The sequence below is a fragment of the Ylistrum balloti genome, unplaced genomic scaffold, assembly GCF_031769215.1.
Source record: "Ylistrum balloti isolate Yb309-2 unplaced genomic scaffold, AGI_CSIRO_Ybal_v1 Utg370928, whole genome shotgun sequence".
NCBI classification, from domain to species: Eukaryota; Metazoa; Mollusca; class Bivalvia; order Pectinida; family Pectinidae; genus Ylistrum; species Ylistrum balloti.
In genome coordinates this window covers 764,086-790,449 of record NW_026782525.1, presented here as the reverse complement: position 1 = coordinate 790,449, position 26,364 = coordinate 764,086, and the positions used below count along the sequence as shown (strand labels likewise).

General features: G+C 35.3%; 1 protein-coding gene across 1 annotated transcript; it reads left to right on the top strand.

Moving 5' to 3' along the window:
* The first annotated feature begins 482 nt into the window (after window positions 1-482).
* On the top strand, window positions 483-26,235 carry LOC132559531 (uncharacterized). The gene is made up of 3 exons (XM_060224156.1): window positions 483-653; window positions 24,529-25,786; window positions 25,826-26,235. The coding sequence occupies exons 1-3, from the start codon at window positions 483-485 to the stop codon at window positions 26,233-26,235; spliced, it is 1,839 nt and encodes a 612-aa protein (XP_060080139.1).
* Window positions 26,236-26,364: the final 129 nt, after the last annotated feature.

Here is a 26,364-nt window from a genome sequence, read left to right as displayed (position 1 = left end):
AAAGATATTACAAACCATGAATATACTACGTCGTTCATTGTTGAGAAAGATCACCATCGTACTTACTGGTTTAGGTTCGCAACAGTTCTTACATTGATGTTATCAGCAATGACAATTTCATAATTATTCAAAAGTCAAACTATGTTTGTTTGTAATGTTTAAAACAAGTCAAACTATGTTTGTTTGTAATGTTTAAAACAAGTATCGTACAAGGGGATTTTACACACGTCCTTTACGAGGTTCCTATCACTAAAACGTGCGATAAGAATTGTACTGTACTGTCACACGACACTGTACCATGCAAAAGGCCCTATATTTCTTTTTTCTCAGGACATGATGTAACATACAGATAAAGTCTACAACACATCTTTATGAAAAACTGCGGTCGGAACAATACTTTGACATAGATATAATGCTAGCGTGATTTCCATGATTTGTATTAATTACGTATATATTTAGAAATCCTAACGCTAGGTCTTGCGATGGACTTAGGCTTGTATGAGCATTATGCTATTTTAGGGAATGAGGAATTAACTGGTTACTGGACCCGCAGACATTTCCGCAGCAATCTTATTGATTGTACTAATTCTGCATTTGAAGCCCTATGCGGAAATGGGGCCATAGTAGACGATATAACGACAGATAAATCTGTAGTACGTCAGGGCTGGTGCCTCACGTGCTGCACGTGCCGCGTCTCTTTATATTCTCAGTGTACTAAAAGGATATGTACGAGGAAATACACGTCACGTAATAGATGTCGTGATAGAACATTTACTGACTTTAAGCGTCAGTATGACAAAGAATATCTGGTATTACTGATGTCCAATACACGTCCCCGTGTACAAGCGGCAGTGTGACAAAGAGTATCTGGTATTAACGTTGTCCTACACACGCCCTGTGTACGAGACTTCCGTTGCTTTTAATCTTGCTAAAACAAGTGACTCTATAACATTCACAGGGTTAATTTCTTTTTCTATTGGTGTAATAGATCTTTGTAATTGTGATTTGTGAAATAAACTTTCGAAATTTAAACTGTCTGTTGTACGAGATGCATGCTCACGGCGTTGACGTTGTGATCAAGGATCTTTAAATCTTACAAAGTACATATAATGTAGTGTCGTTGTCAATTTGATTGCTGTAGGGTGTTTTTACTTCACGGTAAATCGAATAACGAATTTAACATATAGAGTATGCTTAATAGTGGAAGTCCTTCACATCCGACTCCATCTCATGTCGAATCTTCCAACACATGTGTTATCACACTATGGATTATATTCATTGTAAAAACAAAACCTTTTTCTGGTATCTTAGGGATTACCTTTCTATGTTATTGTATTGTGCGCCTGAAAGCCTCAATATAACTTTCACTCAAATAGCTGTGAGAAAATACAATTCATATCGAAATAGTAAAAATTAACTTATGTAAGAAATACTCGATAACTTGCGTTGGTATTGAAAATAAAAGCTGTTGAAAACAAAATGTTCAAATTCTAAATGTTTAAATTTGCCTATTTAAGGTTAAAACGTGTTAAGATTTAACCATAACACAAGGTTACTGGTGATTTACCCCTTATAAATTATCATACATTAAAAAAGTGCACACATATAGCTACGATTTTCTTTATGGAACTCTTTTTTCCTCCATGAAAACTTATGCACTCTAAAACCCCACGACAAAGAAAAAAAATCATGTTGAAGATGAATCTTTAAGTAGCTGGGAAATCAGACTAGGTGAATTTGTCAGAGATGCTGTAACCGCCATCTATTTCTGTTTTAACTAATATCCCATACATATCTAACCTGCATATTTTAGACGATGTTTTTACCTTTAACAAACTAACTGAACATCATCCAGGTGACTACTATATATAACTGTACATGTTAAGTGTAGTTATGAGTCAGCCCGTATGACGTTGAGATGAAATACATTTGCACACATTACCATACCTCTGTTGATAGGTTGTTCAAACCTTAAAGCTGATAAAGAAGTTGATTAGGAAGGGTATTCAACTATTTCGTTTACGTGTCATGTCCTTATGTAAGAGGAAAAACTGCTGAAATATAATTGATAAGAAAAGGTATATTTTACAGGACATATCAATGGAAGGTACATGATTAATATGCCATTTTATACAGCTTAGGATACCAGGGCCTTCCGTTCAAACCTTATCTCATAATTGATATGTAGCTAGGCATATACCAACCCTTATCTCGTTATTGATATATAGTCAGGTATATACCAACCCTTATCTCATTATTGATATATAGTCAGGTATATACCAAACCTTTATCTCATTATTGATATATAGTCAGGTATATACCAAACCTTTATCTCATTATTAATATATGGCCAGGTATATACCAAACCTTATTTCAATATTGATATATAGTCAGGAATATACCAATATATATCCATTAGGAAACATCAACAAAATGCAGTATGTAATGTTATAAAAGGTGAAATAGCGATGAATTGTCTCGTGAAATTCAGGTTGGTTTGGTTTTTTTTTCATATTGTTTAACGATTTCAATAAAGATAATATATGTACAGGTTCTACGTCACAGAATAGTATTTTAAATCACAAGCGAGACTCGATAAATCTCATGTCTCAGGGACAAATGTTACATCATCGAGAGACGGAACCATTTAACGCCATATATTTGGTTGCCACGTTTCAAATCTCAGTAGTGAACATGTATCATTTAAATACTGTTAAAACGTATAATATGATATCATTATTTCAGAGACCGTGGAAATTGTTGTCATATGTAAGAGTCCTAATAAGATGTAGGTAATTGTTAAGTGTATGGACAAAGAAAGATGAAGGGATTTTGGGTTAAGCTTAGTCAAGAAGGGATGATTTGTAGTTAGATAAGTACATATTTGATCAAAATAAGTTACACAAAATAACCAGAAATCACGGTCACTAGAATACTATCAGTGGTAACTGAGGGCAAATGCTAGTTACGGGTAGGATAAAAACAAAAACATTTCTTGTTATTGAATCGTGTTGTTACATATGTGTAGGTATTTGGAAATTTAAAAATGATTGCATTTATGCAAAATTGAGAAATAAATCGACGACTTGTTTCTCGGTACTCTTTAATTTCAATTTGTAAATACCTATTTTGTAAAGAAAAAATGTTTTTAAGGCGATAGCATTGAGAATACTTGAGATTCTGATTAGCGTACATTTGTGTAGTAGAGAGTTATTTGAACAGAAAAGCTTCAACTGATGTGTAAACGACATCTTAATTCGAATTGAATACAGATGTAAAACCGTGACCAAAAGAAACAAGAGAAAATTGGAAACTATAGAAAAGAATGTCACGTGCCCAAAATGAGAATATACAAAGTGACAACTGGATCACTCTCCGTAATAACCAGCATCGATAACATAAATTGAACATGATTATTAGCTATCGTCTTACAGTCTTAATCTATAAGTACGTCTCGAATGCCCTCGTCGTTAATTTGTCCTTCAGCAGCCGACATCAAGATTCTATTAACCAAACAAAAAACTTGAATATGGAGTCACCTGAGACACGATGCTACCTTTAATCTTAACAGGGGGAAGATGTAACTCAGAACTGACAGTTTGCGGTATGAAAGTTGAAACTGCAGGAACCTTACACATGCAATACAACTCAGTAGTGTGCTATCTATGTTGGTCAAACTACAAGAGAAAAAGACCTTTCTCTTTGACTTGGCATATTTCGAAAAATCTTGATTGATTTTTAATGTCCTATGCAATCCTTTTTTCCTGTCTTTCTTTGACTTTCGTATTTTCCATTTCAGCGGGTGTCGAATACCTGTAATATTTCCTCATTCTTGTTTGTCATATACTTTTGTCATGCCCTATTTTTTCTTTACTCAAAACTGAGAACAACACAGCGAAATGTGATCTAATTATACCATATATCATTTACTCTAAGGGACAAATTTGTCTTCAATAACTTCAATACGAGTCATAAAACTTGTAGAATCTTGGACCAATCGTTTTGCAAGTCCTTTAACTCCCTAACCCCCTTGCTGCATTTTTATCGAGTTGCCGTTCTACTGGTTTCTTTTCTTTCTTTTTTTTTTCGCAAAAAATAACCAAACCTTGTTTGGGGATTTTCGTACCATTCCTTCTTCACTAGTTATAGCAAGTTCTAGTATACTTTGTTCAATCCCTCTCCTGTTTTTCGTGTGTTCTCTAACGTGTTGAAATAGGTAATTATCTCTAAGGCATATGTAATATTCACTTTCTTTGCTACAATTTCACGACCATGAGTTTCAGTTTATTTTTTGTAGGTTATAGTCTCCAACAATTAGTAAGTAACTGTGTGGTTTTTGGGTTGCTACTAAAGTAGACTGTAATATGTTCTTCATTTGAATTTAGACTTTTGCATAAAGTTTACTAAGAGTGTATTGTTTTCATACATGATCCACACCTGTGTTTAAAAATAGCCTGTCCTCAATATCCTTTTCCAGAAGCATTCATATCAGCATGAAATGCGTCAAAAATACACAGTTTTCGAGACAACAAGTTGATAAGTATTAAAAAAATAATTTGTTTGCATACATATTTGAAAATCAAACAGTAAAAATTAATTTAACATTAAGAAAATATTAGGTCTAAATTTTAAATTCGGATGAATAGATACTGGCTGTAGCCGCAGGGAAAACTTCAGAATTCCAAGGCACCAAAGTTTCCCTTTGTTACAGCGTATCTTACCTTGAGTGTTGATAATACTGACCACCCAAACATCCAACACAGCAAGTGAGTTGTCGTGACGCGTAACATATCAAACCGATATAAAATCAGTCCTGAATCTTACTCCAGATATCAGCTTACATGTCACGGGTTATAAATCCAATTGTACAGAGTGTATATAGATATCCTTATCCGTTTTAGTGTATATAACTATCTTTTTATATAGAATACGACTTTTTGATGTGGTATATATCCTTACTTTTAATAGATTTTTATGTATGATAATGTACTTGTGTAAAACATATATATCATGTTACAGTGTATTCAGTATATGTTTGTTATGGATATGTCTTATATATATGACCTATTTATGTTTTTGATCTGATTCCACGTATCTCTGTATTTGTCATTTAGGTTAGATACTGAAATTACTTTCCTGCAACATTTGCGATAATTAGTCTTAATGTATTAAACAGGGTTTGCTAAAAATCAGAAAGCAAAGTAGGATAAGATCGTTTGAATAAACGGAGACAGACTATACAAGACTCTCAGTATCTCAGTATCATACAGACATGTCCTTTTATGAAAAAAAGAATGATTACCTGCATCCATGAAAATATGATACATCGGGAGGAATATTACGACCAGGAATTAGCCTGAAAATGAATTTTGAAAAAGAAAACATTACAACATTTTAATGATTGTCTACGCTAGTCATGTTAGAATTAAGGGTAGAGTACCTATTATCACGAAAGCGAAGATACTTCAAATATATAATATTTCTCAGCTCCACAACAAACAAATACTGAAGACATTGCAACATGATCTCTATAAAACGAGATTAATCAGAAAAAATGTCTATGAACTTAAACATCCAACTCTGCGTGATTATAAACAGCATTATCGCCCACGTACAAATATAAAGTGTAGTTAATGGTTTGTTTATATATTGATAGCACGTCTACTGTTTGTGGTATAAAATATTTATGGTTATCGAGATGAAATATATTTCTGCTTGTGCCATTTGAGAGATGTTATAAGTTTATCATGTACATGTGTCATATTAGGTCCCCATATATATATATTTTTTATATTACATAGTTTAAAAACACAACGAGGGAATACCAACGTGTTAACTAAATCTCAATTTCAAATGCAAATTTATCAATCGATGGAATGACATTAACAGGACAAATATCAATACGGAGATTCTGTGAAAAAGGAGAATAAGACCAGGTGTTCTAGAAGGGTTACACCCGCCATGTATCTCGTTGTCAATATACATCAAATTGTTCCAACAAACCACGTTGATGTGATAAGTCCATTGTTACTAATTACCAGTGTTGATGTGATCAAACCATATTTGCTAATATGATAGGTTTATTGTGATATTTGTATCACTACCTTTTGTGTTTCTTGAGTGATAACAGTCTCATTGCCCTTGATTTATTACAGTCTCACAGCCTTGAAATGATAAAAGTCTCACTACCCTCGATTGATAAAAGTTTCACTGTCCTTGATTAATGACAGTCTCACAACTCAGGTGTGTTAACTGTTTCACAGCCCTAGCGCTGAAAGTCTTATAACCCTATATTGAGAACATATCACATCCCTGGAGTGATAACAGTCCCACTGCCCTTGCTTTATAACACTCTTACTAACATGGAGTGTAAACAGTTTCACAGCCCTGGATGTATAACAGTCTCACTACCCTGGAGTGATAACAGTCTCACAGACTTTGTATTGATAACAGTCTCACTACCCTCTAGTGATAATAGTCTCACAGACCTTGTATTGATAACAATCTCAAAGCCCTGGATTGATAACAGTCTCACAGACCTTGTATTGATAACAGTCTCACAGCCCTGGAATGATAACAATCTCACAGACCTTGTGTATACAACAGTCTCACAACCTTCGAGTGATAAAAGTTTCACGGTCATTCATTTATAATAAGCTCACTTCCCTGGAGGGATAACAGTCAAATTGTTGTGGAGTGATAACAGTCTAACAGTCATGGAATGATAACAGTCTAACAGCCATGGAATGATAACAGTCTAACAGCCATGGAATGATAACAGTCTAACAGCCATGGAATGATAACAGTCTAATAACAGTCTAACAGCCATGGAATGATAACAGTCTAACAGTCATGGAATGATAACAGTCTAACAGCCATGGAATGATAACAGTCAAACAGCTCTGGAGTGATAACAGTCTAACAGCCATGGAATGATAACAGTCTAACAGCCATGGAATGATAACAGTCTAACAGCCATGGAATGATAACAGTCTAACAGCCATGGAATGATAACAGTCTAACAGCCATGGAATGATAACAGTCAAACAGCCCTGGAGTGATAACAGTCTAACAGCCATGGAATGATAACAGTCAAACAGCTCTGGAGTGATAACAGTCAAACAGCTCTGGAGTGATAACAGTCAAACAGCTCTGGAGTGATAACAGTCAAACAGCTCTGGAGTGATAACAGTCAAACAGCTCTGGAGTGATAACAGTCAAACAGTCATGGAATGATAACAGTTAAACAGCCCTGGAGTGATAACAGTCTAACAGCCATGGAATGATAACAGTCTAACAGCCATGGAATGATAACAGTCAAATAACCCTGGAGTGATAACAGTCAAACAGTCATGGAATGATAACAGTTATCAATTATAACAGTCAAACAGCCCTGTAGTAATATATTTACATGGTATCGCCCAGGGTATTAATGCTGGCGTAGCGTAATTGTTGCATTCAATAATGATCGTCATGGATCTGTTGTTAAATAAAAGAAGGCTACTTAAACCAAATTCGAAAAGAAGAATCAAATAGCAAGCTGTGCGCTGATTAGCCAGATAGTGTTTGTTTCCGCAAAAAAGGAAACCTCCACAAAGATATCGAATAGAAATACACTACCAAACAAAATCGTTCATCCCTTCTCTCACTCCGGGTCCAGATGTCACCGTTGTACGTCATTGATCCCGCAATGAGCGGTAAACACTCGTTGCTATATATTTGTCTACAACATGCGACATCTGCTCATATGTCCTGCTGTTCTCAAACAATAAACTTAGGATAAGGATTGGCATTTGTAAACAGAAATGAAAACGTCAGCATAGACTGGCTTTCGCCTGCCTACGTATTTAGATATATCATCTGTCAATCTCCCCAAGTCCCATGAATATCATTCGATTGGATGTACTATTGTACATTTTGTCGTTGCAGCTATTTTTTCAGCTATTTACTGTTATTGCGATTCCAGTCGGTAAATCTTCATGACATACTTGTCGATATTTACATATAAATTACACAACAACTGGTTGTATTTACTGATAGAAAGTTAAAAGAGCATAAGTTTTAACTAAGGAAAAAGAACTTATGAAAACTGCAGAATTACTACATACAAAAAGTTTATATGACATATTCTACTACAATTCAAGAGTTTTTCTGACATTGAATTTATTACTAATAGATATGTGGAAATATTAAAATTCATTACAAATCATAACCAGTAATCAACAAATTTATCAACTTCAAAACAGATTATTATAACAACAAGCAGGAACTTCTTACCACGCGATTTAATTTTCACGAGTTCGGTTAAAGTTAACCATGTCAACAAAAATGTAAACTTAAATTCAATTAAATAGAATATGCTAAATTAGAAGAAATGAGACATATGAACCTTTTTTGGTGAAAAATGTTAAGATATTTGTGTTAATTATCGAAGAAAATTACACATTAGTCAATTGATATTTAAGCAGCAAGGAACATACCAACATGAAATCATAATTCATAATGAAACCAGGGCAACCCATGAACAAAAGAAAGATTTACACGGAGACTTCTGGAAACATACAAGAAGAATACGACCACGTGTTACTGAAGGATAAGCGTCTTCTACTTTATCTGCCATGGAAATCTTGGTAAATCCCGGATAAATAATGTCACGTTCCCAAATGCGAACAATGTAAACAGTAACGGAAACACTAGGCAAACTAACGAACATCAAACAAGTCCAGTTTCACAATGCACAAAGAAATATTTTTTATTGAGATTATAAAGGGGGCCGTAAGACTTCCACATAACCTGCATCTCTCGAAACCCTTGTTAGTCTGTCATTTGCCGACAACTTGCACAAAAAATCTTGCAATTGGGGACATTTGTCACTGTGACCTGTTTTGATAAGCTCCTCGTTGGAAGATCTTATCAACACCAAGGAGATAAAGCCAACCAGCATTTCGATTACATTTATAATTTCGTTCTCCTTATATATCTTGTCTGACAAGAACGTATTTTAATTAAATACACTTCATTTTAGTTTACAACCATAATTGTGTCCATCCTTCACCTTTCTTGGAAACGAAAGCTCTTATAAGAGAGCACAGGCGTTCTTTCCGTTTTGGAATGAGATATGGTGGTGTGTTCTTAAATATGAAACAAACAAACAGAAAATCAAAAAGGGAAAACAAAATATCGAGTATACTAAATGTTAAAAGGTTCGTCATGTCACAATGTACTACCGGCATATGTCATAACAACTCCCTTAAAATGATCCCTTACACATCTCATCTCCTTGGCCTTTTCAGGGGTCTCTGTGTGAATCTTCCTGTTGTTCGATTTTGGCCATATTTTTCATCGAGTTCGAGTTTGAGTTTAATTTCTGTTGACGTGACGGTACTTTACTTGTTGTTTTATCACAAGCATATTTTAAATAAATCATACTTACCAGTGATTAATCTATCAAGTTAAACAGAAGGAATTTTCCTTTTCATTTAACCGGATGATTCCTGGTCTAATAGTACCGTGCAAACTTTAAGTAACATTTTAAATGCGATGGATTCATATCTTGTACAATAGCATATTCTCTGTCTGATTTTTAAACAAGATACTGTAACCTTAAGTCATCGTGGTCTTCACTGGTAGCATCTGTGAATTTATTAGTCTATCACAAAATTAAGGCATCCACGTCCGCGTCCAATATCCTCTCCTATTCACTTCTATGTTTTCTGCACATTGCTAATCAGCGTGATTGAAGCTGTGTTCCAGACATGTCATTAAACGACCAGTTTGATTTGAACTATACAACAAATGTAACTAGTTAGTCTGGCATGTTGCAGCAAAAACCTAGTTGTCTGAGATTTTAATAACGCGTTATATGATATGCTAGACGGAGAGTTTCTCTCCTTTCAACGTGACGTCATCTACTGTAAATCCATAAAGACAGTACCTTACTTATAAAGGATGCAAGAACTTCTTCCTGATCTGTGGACAGTTAAGGTAAAACGTCCTCAAGATGGCTGTGTCTCTAATAAATAGTATCACAGGGAAGGTAGGATCCAGAAAACTCACATACTATCTAAAAATATATGAAATCGGGAATTGACATATATGTCAGTAACAGAGTTATTGCCAAATCCAAAACGAGAGCTATATACTGAATATTTTACATCATAGTAATCTCAATATAATCTAAATTAACCTAAATTCAAATAAGGGTTAGGAATTCTCATGATATCATAACTGATACTTAAAATGTACAACCGCATTGTAACCTTCTATAATGAGAGATAAAAAGAAACATACGGTGAGGAGCAGCGTTTTCTTATTGGTAATGTAAATAACAACATACAAATGTATGCCTGAAGTGTACATCACTGTTGGCAATTGTTGCCTTAAGTATGCACAACTCCCTTAAGTGTACATTGCCGCCTTAAGTGTACCTCGATGCTTTAAGTGTACATTGCTTTCGAAATGAAAATTTCTACCTACCTTAAGTGTACATTGCTGCCCTAAGTGCACATCGCTGCTTTCAGTGTACATTGCTGCTTTAAGTATACCTCGATGCCTTAAGTGTACATTGCTTCCAAAATGGACATTTCTACTTACTTTAAGTGTACATTGCTGCCCTAATTACACATCGCTGCCTTAAGTGTACATTGCTGCCCTAAGTAAACACCGCTGACCTAAGTGTTTATTCCTCAGGGGTTTATACCTTTTATCAATTCATTAGGTTTACAAGTTTAATCATTTGACTTATCATACAAAAGACGTAGTTTGTGTAGGGACCAAATTATACCCGGGATGCTCATGTGCAACAGTGTTAAAATATATAGCTTCCATTCATACAAACAAGTTTTGTTATTTGAGTCAGTCGTGTTATTTACAACAAACTCTATCATAACCATGAGCATAACCAATTGTTTCACAATCTGAATATTTTCGTCAGGAAAAATCCCTAATAATCTTAGATCCAAATGTGATACCGACAATTCACGTCTAGGTTTTTCAAGAAATGGGGGGAAATGTGACATTACTGCTACTAATATAACATCAATAAACATATTACCCGAAAATGCAGGTTCGCCTGTTAAATGTAATGACATTGCCAATTGATATATCTATATATGTATAAAAATGAGAAAATCGGAAACACTTCTAATTAGTAAAGCATAAACATCCCTGTCTTAAGTCTTACTGAAAAAGGCTTGTATTTCATGGCACCAAGTAGTAACAACTACGTCATGGATGGAAATGGAAGATATAGTCATTTCTTTGTGTCATAAACTTCTACTTGCTCGAAAACCAAGATAATCTTCATACTTTGATTTTACAGACTACAGCTGCTATCAAAAACAGGGAAAGTCAATGACGACCCATCTATAGCTTCTACAGGAAGTTAAAAACTTCTTAGAAGTTACAGAAGTCTGTAAGAAGTGTGAAAATTCAGTTAACTTATCAAGAGCTTTGAGAACCTCTCTAACTGTGGGAAGAAATGGCCAAAAAATGCTGCCATGCAAAATCCACTAGCTCAATAAATTTTGGAATGAAGCACTCCGGTGAACAAGAATTGTCAGTCGTACAGATCCTGGCAAGGCGACAGTTTAGAATGCGGTAGTATGACTGTTCTAATTTGTAAGTTAATGTCATACAAACCAGCAACCTACCAACGAAAAGGAGTTTTCAAGAACTTCTGTATAAAAAGAATGATGCCATTTATGTTTCAGTAGTCACGTCCATTACATGCTGAATTTAAAGAGGTCACGTCCATTACATGCTGAATTTACAGTGGTCACGTCCATTACACGATGTTTTTACGATGGTCACGTCCATTACATGATGTTTTTACGATGGTCACGTCCATTACATGATGTTTTTACAATCGTCACGTCCATTACATGATGTTTTTTTACGATGGTCACGTCCATTACATGATGTTTTTTACGATGGTCACGTCCATTACATGATGTTTTTTACGGTGGTCACGTCCATTACACGATGTTTTTACAGTGGTCACGTCCATAACATGATCTATTTACAATGGCGATGTTCATTATATAATGTTTTACAATGGTCACGTTCAGTACACGATGTATTCACATTTTCCAATACCTGTTCCCGCACATCGCACGCTATATTTGATAACAGTCTTGTCGCTTTTTAATAATTATAATGTTTGTTATTCTTGGTTGATTTATTTACTTTTGGTCCGATTCGATAAAAGTGTGTAATTTGTTGATGAGCAGGATAGTTTGAGTAATGACACGCCAGCAATAATCTTCTTTACAGAATTGTATGCCTGGTCAATGACTTACTCTCACCATAGTGATCAACACAATATATAATGTACGTAGACGTTTAATACATTCATGTCTTATTACGCTCGTAAGATCTACCAAACAGTTCATGTGAATGTTATCTTTCGCTGTTCAACAGACAGAAATAAATTTGATAATTTGTGTATCTTATAACTTAATCCTTTTACATCACACATTCATTTCACGTCTCAGCAAGACCCTCTCTAAACTGATAAATGTATTGCTTGCAGCAGGTTTTTTGTACTCGTCATCATAAAGATAAGAATGATATATGATATGGTCGTGATGTTAAAAATGTTAGCGTTAAAGCTTTGTTGAAAGCGTCCCTTATGTGGTGTCTATAAAGCATCACGGTAACGCCATGATAGGGCATTGTCACTAGCTTGTCACCTACCCAGCAGTTTGTCATGTAAATGTCCTACTGCAGGACGGAAACGGAACAGGGTGTCCGCCTACACGTGTGCGATAAAGTGGCGATTTATTGTTGCACCTGTACTAGACTCTTTATAGTCCAAAATAACGCGATCCTAAATATCAATCAAATATAAACACAGTATCGACAGCAGTAATATACCAAGATGGCGGCGAGTGACGAGGAATGACAAACGACACGACCCGCGGTGCTGCTGCTGTTAGAGTTCAGTAAGGAAACCATGGTGATTTTGTTAAGGTAGCCATGTTGAAATCACTACTAGACCAGATCCCTATTATATACGGCACGAAATATATAAATCTTGACTGCTAAGGTATTTCTTAACATGAAAACCAACCAACATAGATAAGATATATGATATAAGATATATTTATTATTTTTAGTTGTTTTTAAAAGTGATGTCCTATTTTCCAACATTCAGCTTCTTTAAAAACTGGTCGTATGTTTTGTACAGGAAAAAGTACGTATACCCTTCAGGAAATATTATAAGTAATACAGAGAGTTGGTACCCATTCAGTAATTATAAACTGTTGATAGGTCTTATTACAAATACAATAAAAGTTTATCTTCTGATATTTGGACACTATAACCTTCTATGTATTTTATTATAAGATATTTAGTCACTATAACTTACTGTATAATTTATTATACGATATTAAGTCATCATCACCTTCTGTGTATTTTATACGATATTAAGTCACTATCACCATCTATGTATTTTATTATAAGATATTTAGTCATCATCACCTTCTGTGTATTTTAATTTAAGATATTAAGTCACTTTCACCATCTGTGTATTTCATTATAAGATATTAAGTCACTATCACCATCTGTGTATTTTATCATAAGATATTAAGTCACTTTCACCATCTGTGTATTTCATTATAAGATATTAAGTCACTATCACCATCTGTGTATTTTATCATAAGATATTTAGTCATCATCACCTTCTGTGTATTTCATTATAAGTAGTCTCAACTCGTTTGCCAACATATGTATATACTTGTAACCCGTTAAGACAGACATTTTTGAGAAGTACTTGTCCTTGAGAGTGATGCGCAACACAACCCCCTTCGTGTTATAAATGTAATTTGGTTATCTACTTCCGTGACAGATTACATTTTATACAATACTGTATGCGTCAAATCGTATTGTCATATGTTTGAGATACATTAACTTATTACAATACAATTTCAGTTTTAATAATGTACTGACTGAATCTATTTATCCGTGTATTATATCATTCACTTAGTAAATTTCTCGACTTGTCCTCTGTGTGATAAGTTTTGAGAATGGTCGTGTTGCGCTTGACAAATAAGTTACACCTTTGATATCAGTTTGTATTGCTGGTACACGATACAGTCATGATTTTAAGTCTGCCATAGTGAATTGTTGAATTGAAAAGGAAGATGTTTCGGCTGTTTTGCTTTTGAAGAATTTTCTATCTTAAATCACGTGGCAAATATGCATAAATAACCGATATGAAGGCAGTTTATCGAATGAGACAGTACTGATATGTAAATTGGAAAGATAGTATAGTCACTTTTCTGAAAACTGGTTATTGTTCACAAAAATCACAAGCCAAGTGGAAAAGCAGCATTCCTTAGATTCAATGATGGTCCCCTGGTGACAAGCTTCACACAGTTTTGGGTAGAACTAGTGTCTGGGTATGGTAGAATTCGCGCAGTGGCGCTAGGTTCTGGTGCCTATGTATGTTAGTATATGCACATGCGTGTGGTTCGGAGTCCTTGTAGAGTAACATCCAGCAATCTTCTATCGCCTTGCTATGTTTTATTGACGCTGTCCAGTCACATTTTAGGGATTGGTTGGTGTTGTAAATGCGTTTCTAGTGTTGTTTACGTTCCGCCAATTATTCCCCAGAACGACAGTAATCGGAAAACATCGCGAAGACAATGAGAATAGCTCCAATTACCGGAGACATATGGGTCTTCTTTCATTCTCGTTATCTCGAGGTCAGGTTCGCCACGAAACTCTTCAAAGTACCATTATATGTTACACGAAAAATCTTTTTCAACCGATCGTCGTCTTTGGCATTAAGTTTCCTTCGAAAGCAGACTTAACATAATACTGTAAATGTAGTATGTTTTCTTCATATACATAAAACAAATTTAACGCAAAATATGAAAACCTTTACAACAAATGGTACAATACATAATACCAAGGGTTTTTTTTCTCTTACCTAACTATTAGAATACAACAAAACGATAAATCAGACTGTTTGCGACAATCGTAATGATATATAAAAGGCTGTCTCCAGCTGTGCACGTGTGTTCATACACTTATAGGTTATATGCAGTTATAGACATGAAAGTCCAAGCTGTGTCAGTCTACCGGCAGCGTGTTTGCCACTTACGTCAGAGGAGGAAATCTGGTGTTGACGTGCTTCTCTACAATAGCCCCCATCGACCTGCTGGTATATAATATAATTGCTTTGTCAGCCCTATATTCATGTGAGATGATGTGCATTGTTATCAGAGATTTCATATAGGTGGTAGTATCGTCAATCGTACAAATATTGCCTATTTTCACACATTTTCGGGAAAATATAAACACGTATTACTGCGCCCTTGCATAATATTTGTGATATATATAACCCAGGTATACTACTCTAAATTTGTATAACAGTTCCAGAACAATGTCCGTTCATATTCTTCCGGCATTGTATAACATTTATAATATATATAACCCAGGTATACTACTCTATATTTGTATAACAGTTCCAGAACAATGTCCGTTCATATTCTTCCGGCATTGTATAACATTTATAATACATATAACCCAGGTATACTACTCTAAATTTGTATAACATGTCCGTTTACATTCTTAACCGGCCTTGTATAATATTTTCGGAACGATGTCCGAGTCCTGTTTACCAATTCTGACCCAATGTCCGTGAATGCTCCTCCGGTCATCTATAACGATTCCGGAACAAAAGCTATGTATACTACTATTACATTGTATAACATTTTCGAAACAATGTTCAGGCTTACTTCATTAGTATTCTATAGCAGTTCCAGTATAATGTCCGCTGCCTTGTATTATATTATCGGAGCAATGTCTGTGTATACTACTCTGATTCATTGTTTAACACTTCCGGAGCAATGTCTGTGTATACTACTCTTCTTCAATGTTTAACACTTCCGGAGCAATGTCTGTGTGTACTACTCTTCTTCAATGTTTAACACTTCCGGAGCAATGTCTGTGTGTACTACTCTTCTTCAATGTTTAACACTTCCGGAGCAATGTCTGTGTGTACTACTCTTCTTCAATGTTTAACACTTCCGGAGCAATGTCTGTGTATACTACTCTTCTTCAATGTTTAACACTTCCGGAGCAATGTCTGTGTGTACTACTCTTACTCATTATTTAATACTTCCGGGGCAATGTCTGTTGTTTACTACTGGTCCATTGTCATTGTTTAACACTTCCGGAGTAATGTCTGTGTATACTACTCTTCTTCAATGTTTAACACTTCCGGAGCAATGTCTGTTGTTTACTACTGGTCCATTGTCATTGTTTAACACTTCCGGAGTAATGTCTGTGTATACTACTTCCCCGGTGTGGTTTATCACTGTCGGAACAATAACCAGGGTATTTTTCAGGACGGGGTACTTCAAATTAGGAATATACATCGGCCAGTTTCTACTTTATGACAATGTATATGTATTGTTCCCGAATGTAATTTCAAGTCTTTTGAAGACAGTAGGGGTGAATTGCTCACACACCTTTTAGAACCTTTCACGTGATACTAATTACTAATTAGTATATATTTTGTGTTCAAATCCCTAACTGGTAATAAAATTTGGCGCAATTATTGATCTGGTTTTAATAAACTTAAACCAAGTAATGTAGCTATCCCAGGGGAAACATACCGCTTGGCCAGAGATCAGCAATGCCTTGTTTACGTAACTCCGGGAACATCGGGTCCATCACACACATGCGTAAACAGTTAGTTATATATGAGACAATGCATTCAGATCATCCTTGAAAATTCAATGTACACCCGATCAATATCTGTAAACTGCTTAACCGCAGCTATATGTTGCTTTTTTATCGGTTTTTTTTTCGGACTGCTTTACGTAAACGATTGCAAGGTTTTATTCCCGCACTCCAGAATTTTCATAGTAACATACCCATGAAAGCAATAGTCGCGGACAATTCTAATTCCCCAATGTTCCTCCTGTTGAATTAAAGTGAAAAGTCATCAGCGTCTAAAATTAAGTGCATCACATATTCCGTTATTGAGCTGTATCTGCCTGTTCTATGTGACGGTACAATTTTCTCGGAACCTGCAACAAACGGTTAATCGCTAATGAAATCCAATCGCATCTCTTTCTCAGATTCCTGAGTCAGTAATGGCCCACCATCTGGTCCGTCATCTCTCGAATTATATTCTTTGAATCGCACATAATCTTTTCAGAGACGGTATGGGATGAATTACACCATATGTTGTAATTAATCCAAGTTGTTGCCTGTAACGAAGTATAAGATATGTAAACGTTTGACGTCATAGTTACGTCCCTTTATCCCTAACATGTTGCCGTTGTTTAAATGTCCAACGACCGCTGAATGGCATAGTTTTACTATCGTTATACTGATCTCATAGGGAAATTTACTGTCTTTGATACTCGTTGGTACAGCTGTTGGTTCCGTTGTTGTTTACCGTGTTTAATACTCGTTAGTATAGCTGTTGGTTCCGTTGTTGTTTACCGTGTTTAATACTCGTTAGTATAGCTGTTGGTTCTGTTGTTATTTACCGTGTTTAATACTCGTTAGTATAGCTGTTGGTTCCGTTGTTATTTACCGTGCTTAATACTCGTTAGTATAGCTGTTGGTTCCGTTGTTGTTTACCGTGTTTAATACTCGTTAGTATAGCTGTTGGTTCCGTTGATATTTACCGTGTTTGATACTCGTTAGTATAGCTGTTGGTTCCGTTGTTGTTTACCGTGTTTAATACTCGTTAGTATAGCTGTTGGTTCCGTTGTTGTTTACCGTGTTTGATACTCGTTAGTATAGCTGTTGGTTCCGTTGTTGTTTACCGTGTTTGATACTCGTTTGTATAGCTGTTGGTTCCGTTGTTGTTTACCGTGTTTAATACTCGTTAGTATAGCTGTTGGTTCCGTTGTTGTTTACCGTGTTTAATACTCGTTAGTATAGCTGTTGGTTCCGTTGTTGTTTACAGTGTTTAATACTCGTTAGTATAGCTGTTGGTTCTGTTGTTGTTTACCGTGTTTAATACTCGTTAGTATAGCTGTTGGTTCCGTTGTTGTTTACCGTGTTTGATGCTCGTTAGTATAGCTGTTGGTTCCGTTGAAATTTATCGTGTTTAATACTCGTTAGTATAGCTGTTGGTTCTGTTGTTGTTTACAGTGTTTAATACTCGTTAGTATAGCTGTTGGTTCTGTTGTTGTTTACCGTGTTTGATGCTCGTTAGTATAGCTGTTGGTTCCGTTGAAATTTATCGTGTTTAATACTCGTTAGTATAGCTGTTGGTTCTGTTGTTGTTTACCGTGCTTAATACTCGTTAGTATAGCTGTTGGTTCTGTTGTTGTTTACAGTGTTTAATACTCGTTAGTATAGCTGTTGGTTCTGTTGTTGTTTACCGTGTTTGATGCTCGTTAGTATAGCTGTTGGTTCCGTTGAAATTTATCGTGTTTAATACTCGTTAGTATAGCTGTTGGTTCCGTTGTTGTTTACCGTGTTTAATACTCGTTAGTATAGCTGTTGGTTCCGTTGTTGTTTACAGTGTTTAATACTCGTTAGTATAGCTGTTGGTTCCGTTGAAATTTATCGTGTTTAATACTCGTTAGTATAGCTGTTGGTTCCGTTGTTGTTTACCGTGTTTAATACTCGTTAGTATAGCTGTTGGTTCCGTTGTTGTTTACCGTGTTTGATACTCGTTAGTATAGCTGTTGGTTCCGTTGTTGTTTACCGTATTTGATACTCGTTTGTATAGCTGATGGTTCTGTTGTTGTTTACCATGTTTGATACTCGTTAGTATACCTGTTCGTTTCGTGTTTGTTTACCCCGTTTGATAGTCTTTATTATTTATACCTGTTAGTTCAATTTTTGTTTACCGTGTCCTCAATTTGGACCGTGGCGTTACTTACTTGAAGTGACAATCAAGCAGAAGACGTTGACTCTACCTGAACACATGGTCTTATTCTTGTACTTGTTTCCGGAGTCTCCGTGTAAGTCATCTTTTCTCAAATTTTGCCCGAGTTTTATTGAATTTGAAATTGTTAGGTCGATATGTTTGTATTTGTTAAGACAAGGAAACTACGGATACAGACATATGAACGTAATGGTGAATCTTTTATTTGCGTGTTTATAGAAATATCACAAAGTATCCTATATAAATCAGGATAGAAATGACAACTAAGGTTTTCTATTGTCTCACAATTAACTATACAGCTAAATCATTCTATTTTCTTAGTAAACAAACCTTTTTGTACTAAACTGAGTAGACTGAAATTGTGTTTTTGTCATTTCAGCCTTGTAGAAAATGTCGATCTAAGTGTATGTTCCTTTTAAGACACTACACGTAGGGCTTCTTACACTGAAAAGCTCTGAATGAACGGAATATTTGTATTATCTGGCTTGATATGGCTTGTTCTGCTATTGTTATCAACACGTATTGGTTATCAGACGCGTTTTTATTTTGTAGAGCTTTTGAAGACTTTGGAATTGACTCGGACCAAAGTAGTTATCTTTTTCTGATTCGTGTGGGTGTAATTTTGTGTATATATATTTTTACTAGAGGTCATGTAATTATTCTTTATTAACTATTTTACCTTACAATTTCGCAATAAATGACGGGTTCGATATAGGGAGATGGTGAGTATCTCCATACTACCCTGTTGCATTCTGATTTATAAACAAATGTACTTTGAAAGCTACCAACAAGACAAAAACATGAATACAAAAAGCTGTAGGGACAAAACAGTAACTATGCCCATCTATCAGTCAATGTCCAGACAATACATTTACTTATCAATGGCAGGGATACAAATTATACTATGTCGATGATCACACAAAGCCATACGTCAATCAGAAACGATTTAGGATACTGGGTAGGAGTAAGGTCTACATAAGATAGAATCGAAATATTATTCCTTGTACTAATACGGCATTTACAAGGTATCACCATGTGACGTCATATTTGTATTTATTTAATCAAGTTTCAGGGCAAGATCGGTATCAAGTTCTCATGATCAAGTTTAATTTCGGTGGCTGATTTGTGCCATTCCGTTCTATTCAGGACGAAAAGACGAGAGTGAAGGTTGTCCATTCTGGTCCTTTCAGGACGAAAAGGCGAGAATGAAGGTTTGTTCAATTTGGCTTTTTCAAAGCAAAAAGACGAAACAACGAAACGGCACAAATCAGCCATTGTACCACTTCGATATTTGATATGTTCATACAGCTATCTCAATTACCTCCTAACTCCCCAAAGTGTTCTACAGCGAATCACAACAATTTCACAGTAACAGGTGCGAGGTAAAGTATCGAGAGAAAATTTATATTTACGATTTGGTACAAGATAGTACCTTATACCATATGAATCCTAGATTCTTTTTAATTATCTATAGACTCAGGAAAGCATTAACATGCCATAGAGCTATGTTGACGTTGTCTAATTACAAATCGTTTTGGATTTGTGCGAACCATCGAAGGTCAACTCAGAAGTTCTTAGCGGGGCTATGATTGGTTCTCTACATGATATTGTCATGCATTTCGTAGTAGAAAGCAAAGGAAAATATTGTAAAAGATTCAAACGTTTCAGAGACTTCTCCAAAATAAATGTATATTAATGTTACTACTCGGAGATATCTGAAAAAGAAATAGATACTTGATAACGATTCTTTTAAAAGTGATAGAGAACATACATCTTGTAAATGATACCGCTGTTACCTACCTTGTTCTTGAATCTCTCCTCTTTTCTACGTCAGTTTTGATGACAATATCTTCTTTTCTTGTGTCCTCTTAATGCTGATGCATGTAGATAACACTTAAACAGACGAGACAAATCAGTTCCAAGTGACGTGTTTTCTGAAACAGATAATCACCTTCCGTGTCAGTTATATAAAGACACGCGTTGCTAAGAGACTGTCAGTTTTGTTCGAACGCCACACAAAATGACGATTTCGCGTTCAAGTTTTCATCAGAGATAAAGAAATATAAAGAAAAACAATTTCTATTTCTATTTCTGTCACATCTTGGAATTGCGGTGGATAGCTGATGATACTCAGACGACAAATTTGATGACAATATATATGCTATTTATAGCATGTCATTACTTGTTTAGTGGAGAAATAAACCCAATGATTATGACCTGGAGAATGACTCTGAGTACCGACATACGAGATCTGATAAATATCAGACATCACAAAACGATTTCCATTTTAGATATGTCATGATTAAAACATCAAACAGAGGGTAACAAAAATAACTGACTTATTAGAGGTAGTTTGAAACAATATCTATTCGTCATACTTGTGTTTTTTTCAAATAGTCTTTCATTCTTTTGCTTTCACGATTCTGATTTTCCAGTTTGCTTTATTTTTCCTCCCTGACATGTCATGTTGGTTGTGGTTGGTATATTTCAAGATCGAATGCTTCCTTTATTACCGTAAACTTCGTTTTTTAACAACAGAAAATACTTATCATCATGTTGTAAATAAAGATAATTTTGTTAGTTTGTTATAAATACGTATCATTTATGTTACCTGTGTAAATACAGACACTTTTGTTACCTGTGTAAATACAGATACTTTTGTTACCTGTGTAAATACAAACACTTTTGTTACCTGTGTAAATACAGATACTTTTGTTACGTGTAAATACAGACACTTTTGTTACCTGTGTAAATACAGACACGTTTGTTACCTGTGTAAATACAGATACTTTTGATACCTATGTAAATACAGATACTTTTGTTACCTGTGTAAATACAGATCATTTTTGTTACCTGTGTAAATACAGATACTTTTGTTACCTGTGTAAATACAGATACTTTTGTTACCTGTGTAAATACAGATACTTTTGTTACCTGTGTAAATACAGATACTTTTGTTACCTGTGTAAATACAGACACTTTTGTTACCTGTGTAAATACAGATACTTTTGTTACATGTGTAAATACAGATATTTTTGTTACCTGTGTAAATACATATACTTTTATTACCTGTGTAAATACAAACACTTTTGTTACCTGTGTACAGATACTTTTGTTACCTGTGTAAATACAGATACCTTTGTTACCTGTGTAAATACAGATCATTTTTAACCTGTTACAAACACTTTTGTTACCTGTGTAAATACAGATACTTTTGTTACCTGTGTTAAAATACAAACACTTTTGTTACCTGTGTAAATACAGATACTTTTGTTACGTGTAAATACAGACACTTTTGTTACCTGTGTAAATACAGACACGTTTGTTACCTGTGTAAATACAGATACTTTTGATACCTATGTAAATACAGATACTTTTGTTACCTGTGTAAATACAGATCATTTTTGTTACCTGTGTAAATACAGATACTTTTGTTACCTGTGTAAATACAGATACTTTTGTTACCTGTGTAAATACAGATACTTTTGTTACCTGTGTAAATACAGATACTTTTGTTACCTGTGTAAATACAGACACTTTTGTTACCTGTGTAAATACAGATACTTTTGTTACATGTGTAAATACAGATATTTTTGTTACCTGTGTAAATACATATACTTTTATTACCTGTGTAAATACAAACACTTTTGTTACCTGTGTAAATACAGATACTTTTGTTACCTGTGTAAATACAGATACCTTTGTTACCTGTGTAAATACAGATCATTTGTTAACCTGCGTAAATACAAACACTTTTGTTACCTGTGTAAATACAGATACTTTTGTTACCTGTGCAAATACAGATACTTTTGTTACCTGTGTAAATACAAACACTTTTGTTACCTGTGTGAATACAGATACTTTTGTTACCTGTGCAAATACAAACACGTTTGTTACCTGTATAAATACAAACACGTTTGTTACCTGTGTAAATACAGACACTTTTGTTACCTGTGTAAATACAGATACTTTTGTTACCTGTGTAAATACAAACACTTTTGTTACCTGTGTAAATACAGATACTTTTATCAAACTGCGTAAATACAGATCATTTGGTAACCTTTGTAAATACAAATACTTTTATTAACCTGTATAAACACTTATCATTTGGTAACCTTTGTAAATACAGATACTTTTATCAAACTGTATAAACACTTATCATTTGGTAACCTTTGTAAATACAGATACTTTTATTAAACTGTATAAACACTTATCATTAGTTAACCTGTGTAAATACAGATACTTTTTGTTACCTGTGCAAATACAAACACGTTTGTTACCTGTATAAATACAAACACGTTTGTTACCTGTATAAATACAAACACGTTTGTTACCTGTATAAATACAAACACGTTTGTTAACTGTCTAAATACAAACACGTTTGTTACCTGTGTAAATTAAAATCATTTTGTTAACCTGCGTAAATACAGATCATTTGCTACCTGTGTAAATACAGATACCTTTGTTAACCCGTGTAAACACTGATCATTTGTTAACCTGTGTAAATACATATACTTTTATTAACCTGTATGAACACTGATCATTTGTTAACCTGTGTAAATACAGATACCTTCGTTAACACGAGTAAACACAGATCATTTGTTAACCTTTGTAAATACAGATCAATTTTGTTAACCTATTATAGATGTAGATTTTTTTCAGCCTGTTGTAAATGCGGATCAGTTTGGTTAACCTGTTGTGAATAAGTCAACTTGTAAACTTATCCATTGTTGTCAATTTTAAAACGCGATCCTTGTTTTAATTTGTTGTAAATACAGACAGACGGTTTTCATATTCAGAACATTACATTACTTTGATTGAAATTGATAAAGAATACACTTCCAGCATTCTTCCGGAAAACCTTTCCCAGGGTTTCTGTGTAAATATTTTATTTGTTACACATTTTGTTTTCATTTGAATTTGAATTACACCTATCTGTATTGTCATTACAGCTGTTTTTCTAACGATATCTGCATGAAATATTAGATCTTACTGGAAACACATGATCAGTATAACGTCCGGTCATGAACTAAAATCTGGATCCGACTGACTGTCAAATGGTCACGGACACCGCTGTTTTATCGATTACATCGACAGTTGAGTGGTTAGAACACAGATGTTTGTCTTGTTATTGCATACTTGTGCCTTGTATATGGTAAAGTGATAAGAATATTGACCATGCCTCGTCTTATACCTCCTGTCGGATATTTCTGTAGGATGTAGCATCTCAAGTGGCCTCCGGTAATTGTTACAGTACACAATATTGTTATATTATTCAAAGCTACCGTCAGATTCGACGTTCGTCGCATCTTAATAGATCCTTCGCTGTGTAAAAAGGCCATAGGGCAAAACCAGTTCAAAATACCTAGATAACGATACGCATACATTTGTGATTTGCCTTAAATGACAAAAAAGTATTTGCTATACCATATTATACCAAACAAAAGCCAATGGCAAACGCAATAGTCAGATGAGCAATAAGGAAACATTCATTTTAAGGACATTACGTCTCCGATTATGTATTTCTTCAAGTTCATACAACAGCGGAAAAAGTTTGACGACATACAAATCAATAAAATGATCATTTGTTGGTTATCCAACAGTTTTATATAAAGAGGCCAAACACATATATAAAGATAGAGATACCTAACAGATAGGTTAGGGATAGAGACAACATTCAGATAGGCGAGGACAGAGACGGTAAACAGATAGGTGAAGATAGAGACAACATTCAGATAGGCGAGGACACAGACGGTAAACCGATAGGTGAGGATAGAGACGGTAAACAGATAGGCGAGGATAGAGACGGTAAACAGATAGGCGAGGATAGAGACGGTAAACAGATAGGTGAGGATAGAGACGATAAACATATAGGCGAAAACACAGACGGTAAACAGATAGGCGAGGATAGAGACGGTAAACAGATAGGTGAGGATAGAAATGGTAAACAGATAGGTGAGGATAGAGACGGAAAACAGATAGGTGAGGATACAGACGGTAAACAGATAGGCGAGAACACAGACGTTAAACAGATAGACGAGGATAGAGACGGTAAACAGATAAGTGAGGATAGAGACGGTAAACAGATAGGTGAGGATAGAGACGGTAAACAGATAGGTGAGGATAGAGACGGAAAACAGATAGGTGAGGATAGAAATGGTAAACAGATAGGTGAGGATAGAGACGAAAAACAGATAGGTGAGGATAGAGACGGTAAACAGATAGACGAGGATACAGACGGTAAACAGATAGGTGAGGATAGAGGTGGTAAACAGATAGGCGAGGATAGAGACGGTAAACAGATAGGTCAGGATAAAGACGGTAAACAGATAGGTGAGGATAGAGACGGTAAACAGATAGGTGAGGATAGAGACGATAAACATATAGGCGAAAACACAGACGGTAAACAGATAGGCGAGGATAGAGACGGTAAACAGATAGGTGAGGATAGAAATGGTAAACAGATAGGTGAGGATAGAGACGGAAAACAGATAGGTGAGGATACAGACGGTAAACAGATAGGCGAGAACACAGACGTTAAACAGATAGACGAGGATAGAGACGGTAAACAGATAAGTGAGGATAGAGACGGTAAACAGATAGGTGAGGATAGAGACGGTAAACAGATAGGTGAGGATAGAGACGGAAAACAGATAGGTGAGGATAGAAATGGTAAACAGATAGGTGAGGATAGAGACGAAAAACAGATAGGTGAGGATAGAGACGGTAAACAGATAGACGAGGATACAGACGGTAAACAGATAGGTGAGGATAGAGACGGTAAACAGATAGGTGAGGATAGAGACGGTAAACAGATAGGCGAGAATAGAGACGGTAAACAGATAGGTGAGGATAGAGATGGTAAACAGATAGGCGAGGATAGAGACGGTAAACAGATAGGTCAGGATAAAGACGGTAAACATATAGGTGAGGATAGAGACGGTTAACAGATAGGTGAGGATAGAGACGGTAAACAGATAGGCGAGAATAGAGACGGTAAAAAGATAGGTGAGGATAGAGGTGGTAAACAGATAGGCGAGGATAGAGACGGTAAACAGATAGGTCAGGATAAAGACGGTAAACAGATAGGTGAGGATAGAGACGGTAAACAGATAGGTGAGGATAGAGACGGTAAACAGATAGATGAGGATAGAGACGGTAAACAGATAGGTGAGGATAGAGACGGTAAACAGATAGGTGATGATAGAGACGGTAAACAGATAGGTGAGGAAAGAGACGGGAAACAGATAGGCGAGAACACAGACGTTAAACAGTTAGGTCAGAATAGAGACGGTAAACAGATAGGTGAGGATAGAGACAACATTCAGATAGGCAAGGACACAGAAAGTAAACAAATAGGTTAGGAAAAAACGGTAAACAGATAGGTGAGGATAGAGACGGTAAACAGATAGGTGAGGATAGAGACGGTTAACAGATAGGTGAGGATAGAGACGATATAATAGGTGAGGATACACATATCATATAAATAGGTG

Bases quoted from the DNA above. Each gene is read 5' to 3' on its own strand.
- LOC132559531 (XM_060224156.1), top strand. From the start codon at position 483: ATGGACTTAGGCTTGTATGAGCATTATGCTATTTTAGGGAATGAGGAA. The intron at 654-24,528 runs GTACGTCAGGGC...CCTAACAGATAG, and splicing joins TAACGACAGATAAATCTGTA to GTTAGGGATAGAGACAACAT. The intron at 25,787-25,825 runs GTAAACATATAG...GTTAACAGATAG, and splicing joins GATAGGTCAGGATAAAGACG to GTGAGGATAGAGACGGTAAA.